Source organism: Empidonax traillii, unplaced genomic scaffold (genome assembly GCF_003031625.1).
Source record: "Empidonax traillii isolate 1590-97213 ecotype Southwest subspecies unplaced genomic scaffold, ASM303162v1 scaffold1199:size164099, whole genome shotgun sequence".
NCBI classification, from domain to species: domain Eukaryota; kingdom Metazoa; phylum Chordata; class Aves; order Passeriformes; family Tyrannidae; genus Empidonax; species Empidonax traillii.
The window spans coordinates 58178-66175 of NW_020956392.1; the positions used below are offsets into that span (position 1 = coordinate 58178).

Sequence of the window (7998 nt, forward strand, 5' to 3'; positions counted from 1 at the left end):
CTCCCCTCCCCTCTGTTTTACAGACGGGGAAACTGAGGCACAGAGTTGGGAACTGCCTTGAGCAGCAATTCCCGAGCTTTGCTGAGGTTTTTCTTTATCCCAAGCGGCCTCATCTGTCCGTCCCGTGGGGCAGGCTCTGATTTCCCGGCTGGGATTCCCGCAGGGCTGTATCCTGGTGCCAGCCAGGTCGGGAAGGAGGGAGGGACAGAGCATTCCCGGCCGTGCTGAGCAGCCCCGGGGAGCGGCGGCGGCTGCTGCTGCTTCTCTGCCGCTCCCCGAGCAGGTGCCTGCGGGGGAGGACGGCTGTGCTGGGAGCAGGATGGGCAGCAGCCAAATTCCCAGGACTCGGTGTGCCAGGAGCTGGCACCGGCTGGCCCTGTGGCTGCTGAGCGCGGCGATGCACGGGTTTGAGCGGGTGCCCAGCGTCCCAGACACCACAGCGAGAAAATCTCCAGGACTGGACACATTTCCCACGTGAATGTGTCCGTCTGTCTCAGGCCGGAGGGAATGGAAGAGATGGGATACTCACGATCCTTCCCGAATTCCCCCCAGCTCCAGCTCCTCTCCCTGCCTCTCCCTCCCCACTCCCAACCACCCGGAGCTGCTGCCTCTCACTTTCGCTCCCCACCTGCATTCCTAACACACCATCCCAGCCTCTGGACTGGCAGATCCCCTTCTCCAGAGCAGCACCGGCTGCTCCAGGTGCCGGCCGGGGCCGCGGGGTGGTGGCTGTCACCGGGCTGCCAATCCAGCCGGGAATTTTCGCTGCCTTGGGACGGCTCCGCGTGCCGATCCCGGCTCCTGGCAGGAGGCTGGAGCCGTCCATCAGCTGCAGCCTTGAGTCATCGCATCCTTTAGGGCCACCCGGCCGTGCTTCGGGAGCCCCCGATTTCCCTCCAGCCTCAGCGATCAGACAGGGATTGATTAACCGACTCCTTTAATCCGAGCTGTGCCTGCCCCCCTGCCAGAGGGGTTTTGCTCTGCCCCGGCTGGCACGTGGGGCGGTGGACGCTGCTCTTTGGGGTGTGTCGGGGCTCGGACAGATGAGCAGGGGCGGGACCCGGGGGAACAGGGGGGCTCCTGCCTCCCTGCGTGTCCGAGATGGCCGGGCACGGAGCTGTGTCCCCGTGGGTGGGCTCCTGGAGGCGTGTCCTCCCCGTGGGGTGTTGTGTCTGTGAGTGCAGGGGGTGTTTGTGGGTGCACTGGGGTCGATCTCCTGTCCCCACACTGGCAGGGGGTGTTGCACCCTTCCCTTCCCTTCCCCACACCGGGTGTTTGCTCCTCTCCACAGCTCCTTTGCCGGCCAGGCTCTGATCTGCATTCCCAGATCATGGAATCACGGAATCTTTTAGGTCGGAAAAACCCTCCAAGACCACCCAGCCAAAGCCAGCACTAACTGGGTTCACTGGTTCGCTACTACCCCGTGTCCCCAAGTGTCAAATCCAAACATCTTTTAAACCCCTCCAGGGATGGTGATTCCACCTCTGCCCTGGGCAGCTCTGCCAGGGCATGACCAACCTTTCCAGGGAGATATTTTTCCTAATATCCAATCTAAACCTTCCCTGGTGCAACTCGAGCTCGTTCACAAAGGAACTGATGGAGGCAGAGCCCATCCCTGCCTGCCCACCCCTCTCCCACGTCCTTGGGAACACGGGGAGGGGTCCACGACCACCTTTCCCTCCCCTCCCAGGTGCCTACTTGGTCCCATACCTGGTCCTGCTCATCATCATCGGGCTCCCCCTGTTCTTCCTGGAGCTGGCAGTGGGGCAGCGGATCCGCCGGGGCAGCATCGGCGTCTGGAATTACATCTGCCCCCGCCTGGGGGGCATCGGCTACGCCAGCTGCCTGGTGAGCACCCCCGGGGGGAGCCCCCAGACCCCACCTCGGGCTGCGTGGGGTGGGTGGAACCAAACCCCGGGGTGGGGGGGGGCCCTTGGGGAGGTTTGGGAGGTCGTGGGGTGATCATCCCCCACCCCTGCGCCCCACTCTGTGCCCAACGGGAGGGCGGGGACGGTGACACCGCCCTGTGATTCGAGGCCGCGCCCTCCCTCCCTCCTCTCCCCGCCCAGGTGTGCTTTTTTGTCGGTCTCTATTACAACGTCATCATCGGCTGGAGCATCTTCTACTTCTTCAAGTCCTTCCAGTACCCCCTCCCCTGGAGCGAGTGTCCCCTCGTGAAGAACGGCTCGGTGGCCGGTAGGGAACAGCCCTGGGGGTAGGGGGGGGATCAGCTGGGAGGGAGCAGCTCCCAGGGAAGGGGGGCTGAGGGGCACTGGGGACCCCCAACACCTGTAGCTGTCACAGGTTGGAGCCACCAGAGGTTGGGGGGTGTTCTGGGACAGTGAGTCCTCTCTGCTCTCCCGTGGGTTGGGTGGGGGTCTCCCACGCTGTCCAGCCCCACTTGGTGGGATTTGGAGGCAGTTTGGGAATGCAGAGTGTGGGTTTTCAGGCTCCCTCAGTACTTGAGGCCAGGATCTGACCCGGGACCTGGCTGTTCTGACAGAAACACCTGAGCACCTCCTCGGGACACTCCGAGGGGGTTTACAGCAAATAAAAACGTCTCTCCCTGTATTTAACACCTCATTTTCCCCTGGCAAAGGCTTTATGTTCTCTCTCTCGTTTTTCCTGCTGAAAACAAAACCCACCAATCCCTGCCTCTGGGTTTCCAGAGGTGCCTCCCTTCCCCGGTCTGCTCCGATGGGTTTTTTACACCAGACCAACCCCAAGAGGCAGCGGGTGATTATCCCCCACCCCCCTCACACCTCCTGCCCCTGCTCTGTTGCAGTTGTGGAGGCAGAATGCGAGAGGAGCTCGGCCACCACCTACTTCTGGTACCGGGAGACCCTGGACATCTCCAACTCCATCTCGGAGAGCGGGGGGCTCAACTGGAAGATGACCCTGTGCCTGCTGGTGGCCTGGAGCCTTGTTGGCTTGGCCATGATCAAAGGCATCCAGTCCTCGGGGAAGGTGGGTGTTGGTGGCCTCCCCTGAGCCCGGCTGGGCTCTGTCCCCAGGGCAGGAACCTCCTGCCCCAGCCTGGGGTGTCAAACATCTCCTCTGATGTTTGGTTTCAAGCACTTCAGGTGCATTGGGAGCGGGAGGTGGCCAGGGGAGGGTGGAGACCCTTCCTCCTGCTCTGGGAGGGGTGCTGTGTCCCTTGGGATGCTCCCAGCCGCTCCACAGCTGGGGCCATCTCTGTGGGGAGAGGTGGTGGTTGCAGGATAAGGGTTAGTGTGAGGAAGGTGTTTAGTCCAACCTGCAGCCAAGGATCGGCCAGGGCAGCAAATCCAGCCGAGCTTCAGCACCGGGAACATCCCGCCCCGAGGGGCCCTGAGGAATAAACCTCCCCCTGGGATGGGACCCCCCTCCCTTGTCCCCTGTGTGCTGTGGGTGGGTTGGATGTGGGTGGCTGGGTGGGAAATGAGGCTGTGGCCGTGTTTTATCCCTCTTGCTGCAGGTGATGTACTTCAGCTCCCTCTTCCCATACCTGGTCCTGGTTTGCTTCCTGGTGCGGGGGCTCCTCCTGCGTGGGGCAGTGGATGGGATCATGCACATGTTCACACCCAAGGTGAGGGCCCCCAGACCCCAAACAGGTTCTCCTCCTGGCTGGTGACCCCTCATTTCCCCCTTTATTTTTCTTACTCCTCTTTTTATTTCCTCATATTTCCCTTATTTTCCTCCCCACCCTAAAAATGAGAGCGCTGACCCCAAACCACCTCGGGGAATCCTGATAGGTCATCAGCACCCAAAATTTAGCGTGTGGCCAGGACAGCCAGGAGCTTCACAAACTCAGCCCCCTCTCAGCATCACCCCTTTCCCCTCAGCTGCCCAGACACCAGGGGTGGGGAGTGGGGAGGGGGACCTGAGGCTGAATATAAACATCAACACCTCATGGAATGGCTCCATCTGGCAGCAAAACCTCTGCTGGTGGTATGTGCCTATTAATTAAGCAGCTAATTAATTAATTAAGCAGCGATGTAGATGAATCAGCTCGGCCGGCGAGGCTGTTGGAAGATATTAATTATGGGCTCTTGATGAATGATGCTGGGAGGCCTCCAGGCTCTGGCTCCCAGGAGAGGGGGGATGTGGTTTTGGGGGGGAGATTGGGAGTTAAAAACAACTCCCCCCTCCCTTCCCACCCAAGCAGGATGTTGGATTTCCAGTGCTCCATGTGCTCTGGAAGGAGGAGGAGGTGGCCAGGACACGCATCCCTGGGTGGATTGTGGTTCCCTGGGGCTGGAAGGGACCTTGAGGATCATCCCATTCCACCTCCCCCCACCAAAACTCCAAACCCAGCCCAGTCTGGAGGCCCAGCAGCCTTTGAATGGAGCTCTGGCTGCGCTGGGGGGAGCTGTGGGGGTCTCCAGACCACTGAACTCCTTCTCCTGTCCTCCTCCCAAGCTGGACAAGATGCTGGACCCCCAGGTGTGGCGGGAGGCGGCCACGCAGGTTTTCTTCGCCCTGGGCCTGGGCTTTGGGGGGGTCATCGCCTTCTCCAGCTACAACAAGCAGGACAACAACTGCCACTTCGACGCCACGCTCGTGTCCTTCATCAACTTCTTCACGTCCGTGCTGGCCACCCTGGTGGTGTTTGCTGTGCTGGGCTTCAAGGCCAACATCATGAACGAGAAATGCGTGGTGGAGTAAGAGCTGCTTTTGTTTTTTTTTTTTTTTTTTGGGGTGGGGGGGTTCTTTGCTGCCTCTGCTGTTGCTGCTGGTTGTGGCGGGTCTGGAGGTGGCAGAGGAACTGCTCTGGAGTTGGGGGAGATCCTGGGTTTTGGTGGATATGAGTTCCTGATGGCCAGGACTTGTGTTTCTAGAGATGTCCCCGCTGAGAGAATTGGGCATTCAGCTCTTCCAGCCTAAAATGCAGCCCCAAGACGGGCTCCACAAACCACAGGTAAATCCAACCCATCTCCCGCCGCCTGAGAGGTTCTGCTGTCCCCTCAGGAACGCCGAGAAGATCCTGGGCTACCTGAACACCAACGTGCTGAGCCACGACCTCATCCCCCCCCACGTGAACTTCTCCCACCTGACTGCCAAGGACTACAACGAGATGTACAGGGTGATCATGACGGTGAAGGAGGGGCACTTCAAGGAGCTGGGCTTGGACGCCTGCCTGCTGGAGGACGAGCTCGACAAGGTACCCGGTGGCACCCCCGAGGAGCTCCCCCTCACACCCCCTGCCCCTCCCTGTGTCAATCCTGGCCACGTGGATGTGGGAAAACTTCTTTTGGAGACCCTCCAGCGCTGGGAAATCCACACCCTCGCGTTTTTTTTCCCCTTGTGGCCTCTCCTGGGGTCAGGGGGGGGTTTGTCCGTAGCAAGACTTGCAGTGATCAGCCTGCAGCAGGCTGGGGTTTTCTTTCCTTGAGGACCTGTCCAGGGAGGGAGCCCTGAGCCCTTCAGGGGCTCCAGGTCCGTGCCCCTGACGTGTTTCTGTTGGTCCTGTGTCCTCCTCCCCCCCCTCAACAGTCAGTGCAAGGGACTGGCCTGGCCTTCATCGCCTTCACCGAGGCCATGACCCACTTCCCGGCCTCGCCCTTCTGGTCCGTCATGTTCTTCCTGATGCTGATCAACCTGGGCCTGGGCAGCATGATCGGGACCATGTCGGGCATCACCACCCCCATCATCGACACCTTCAAGGTGCGCAAGGAGGTGTTCACAGGTGAGGAGGCCCTTTCTCCTTCAGCCCCCCGGGGAACGGGTGGGGTGGGGGGGGGTCCCCCGTGGCCCTAAGGAGACGTCCCAGGGGAGTGTGGGCACCGTGGGGGTGTGAGCTGGGCCTTGCTAATGCGGGGAATGGGCCTTGGGGAGGCTTTGGTGTCCCTCAGGGGTCCCTGCTGACCATCCCCTGTTTGCTCCCCCACAGTGGGTTGCTGCATCTTCGCCTTCCTGGTGGGGCTGATCTTCGTGCAGCGCTCTGGGAACTACTTTGTCACCATGTTTGACGATTACTCGGCCACGCTGCCCCTCACCGTGGTGGTGATCCTGGAGAACATCGCTGTGGCCTGGATTTATGGCACCAAAAAGTAAGGAATCTTTGTGCAGCCGAAGGAATAGCTCCTGGCTAAAAAACAAACAAACAAACAAAAAAAAAACCAAAACCCTCCTTCCAGTTTTTTTTTCCATTTTGTTTTTCTTTTTTCTCCAGAAAAGTTCAGTTCACCCTGACCCTCCTGCCCTGCCCTGGTGTAACCGAGCCCCACCCAGGAGCAGGTCCTTTTTGTGGATGTCTCCTGGTGGTCTTGGTGCCCTGACTCTCCAAGAATGACCTTTTTTTCCTGAGGTTTCCAGGTCCTTCTGCAAGGACACCTCGTTTTCTCCCCCCCCAGTGCTTCTTGTTGGCCAGAGCGAAGGAGGCTCTGGATAATCCTCAAAAGGCCTTTTCCTTAGGAGTTTCCCACAAGCCCTACAGGCTTGAGGGACACTGAGATGCTCCCTGAGACCAGCTGGGTTCTACTTCAGGTTCTGCCTTGAGCACAACTCACAAGAGGGGCTCCTGGGAGGGAGTTTGTCCCTCAGAGGTGGGGAGAACAGCAGGATTCCACCTTCCCCCCCTCCCTTCCCCACAGGTTCATGCAGGAGCTGACGGAAATGCTGGGATTCCGGCCCTACCAGTTCTACTACTACACCTGGAAGTACGTGTCGCCCATCTGCATGGCCGTGCTGATGACAGCCAGCATCATCCAGCTGGGAGTCAGCCCGCCGGGATACAGCGCCTGGATCAGGGAGGAGGTGAGCACAGCCCCCCCCTCCTTCCCCACCCCGGGGGTCCTGGATGAGTAGGAGGTCCTGGAGGTCACCACCCTCCCCGGGGTGACCCCCTGAGAGCCAGCGGGGTTTGCCCACCCGGCCCAGATGTCTCCAGCCGGTTCTGAGCACGGGCTGGAGTTTGAGCGTGGATTGGGGTTGGTCTCTGTGTCCTTCCCCTCAGTTGGAACCCCCTGTCTGCCGTCTCCAGGATGGAGCCTCGCAGGGATTATCTCCCACTTCAGGGACGTGGTGCCTGGTGGGTGTCACCTCTGCGGTGACAGCCCCTTGACATCAATATCCGCTCCTTCCAGGCTGCTGAGAAGTTCCTGTTCTACCCAACCTGGGCCATGGCCATCCTCATCTCCCTGATCATCCTGGCGTCCCTCCCCCTGCCCCTGGTCTTCATCCTCCGGCAGTTCCACCTCGTGTCCGATGGCTCCAACGCCCTCTCCGTCACCTACAAGAAGGGCCGGATGATGAAGGACATCTCCAACCTGGAGGACAACGACGAGACCCGTTTCATCCTGAGCAAAGTGCCCAGCGAGACGCCGTCCCCCATGCCCACCCACCGCTCCTACCTGGGGCCCGGCAGCAATTCCCCCCTGGAAATGAGCAGCGCTCCCAACGGACGATACGGGAGCGGTTACCTCCTGGCCAGCACCCCCGAGTCCGAACTGTGACGGTGCCAACCCTGCCCGCCCCTCCCTTCTCCCCGCTCCGCGCAGGGAGAGGAGGGCACCGGCCAGCGGATCCTGGCTTGTCCGGGCGACGGGAAAAAAAAAATTCATTGCTAAGGAAGACGAAGAAGAAAACACCCCCCCTACACACACACTTGTTAAAAATCATAGCCCAAAGCAGCCGTTTCTGAGGTGACTCCGGGCAGGAGGGATTGAGGGAGGGGCAGGACTCCTCCGACAACCCTCGGCTGGGAAAGGCAGGGCCGCCCCCGGGGGCGGGAGGAGGAGGAGAAGGAGGAGGAGGAGGAGGCGCTGCGACCTTTCCGAGAGCCGCTCTCTCGAATCTGAAGCAAAGAATCTCTTTTTTTTTTCTAAGCAGCTGATGGTTGGAACAAGGACCTGGAGGCGGGTTGGGAAGCCGAGCCCGTTCCCCTCCTGCCGCCCAGCGCTCTTCCCTCCTGTCCTTTGTCCTTTATCCGGGAGGAGTCATGGCCTTATTCCAACGAGCACAATTTACCCCTCGGTGTTCAGAGCACAAAGAGGTGCTGTTGTCGTCACCATCGTC

The 7998-nt window shown here is 60.2% G+C and overlaps 1 protein-coding gene across 2 annotated transcripts in view; it reads left to right on the forward strand.

Annotated features, from left to right (window-relative positions):
- SLC6A17 (solute carrier family 6 member 17) overlaps window positions 1-7684 on the forward strand; it is a 16955-nt gene extending 9271 nt beyond the window's left edge. The window contains exons 3-12 of one of the 2 annotated variants that reach the window (XM_027905740.1): window positions 1691-1848; window positions 2070-2196; window positions 2786-2967; window positions 3458-3568; window positions 4402-4643; window positions 4951-5143; window positions 5476-5668; window positions 5873-6032; window positions 6576-6738; window positions 7068-7436. In XM_027905740.1, coding sequence (XP_027761541.1) covers window positions 1691-1848; window positions 2070-2196; window positions 2786-2967; window positions 3458-3568; window positions 4402-4643; window positions 4951-5143; window positions 5476-5668; window positions 5873-6032; window positions 6576-6738; window positions 7068-7436 — 1898 coding nt within the window. Of the gene's footprint in view, window positions 1-1690; window positions 1849-2069; window positions 2197-2785; window positions 2968-3457; window positions 3569-4401; window positions 4644-4950; window positions 5144-5475; window positions 5669-5872; window positions 6033-6575; window positions 6739-7067 lie in introns of both variants that reach the window. The other variant, XM_027905741.1, reaches the window with a different exon arrangement.
- The last annotated feature ends 314 nt before the right edge of the window (window positions 7685-7998 follow it).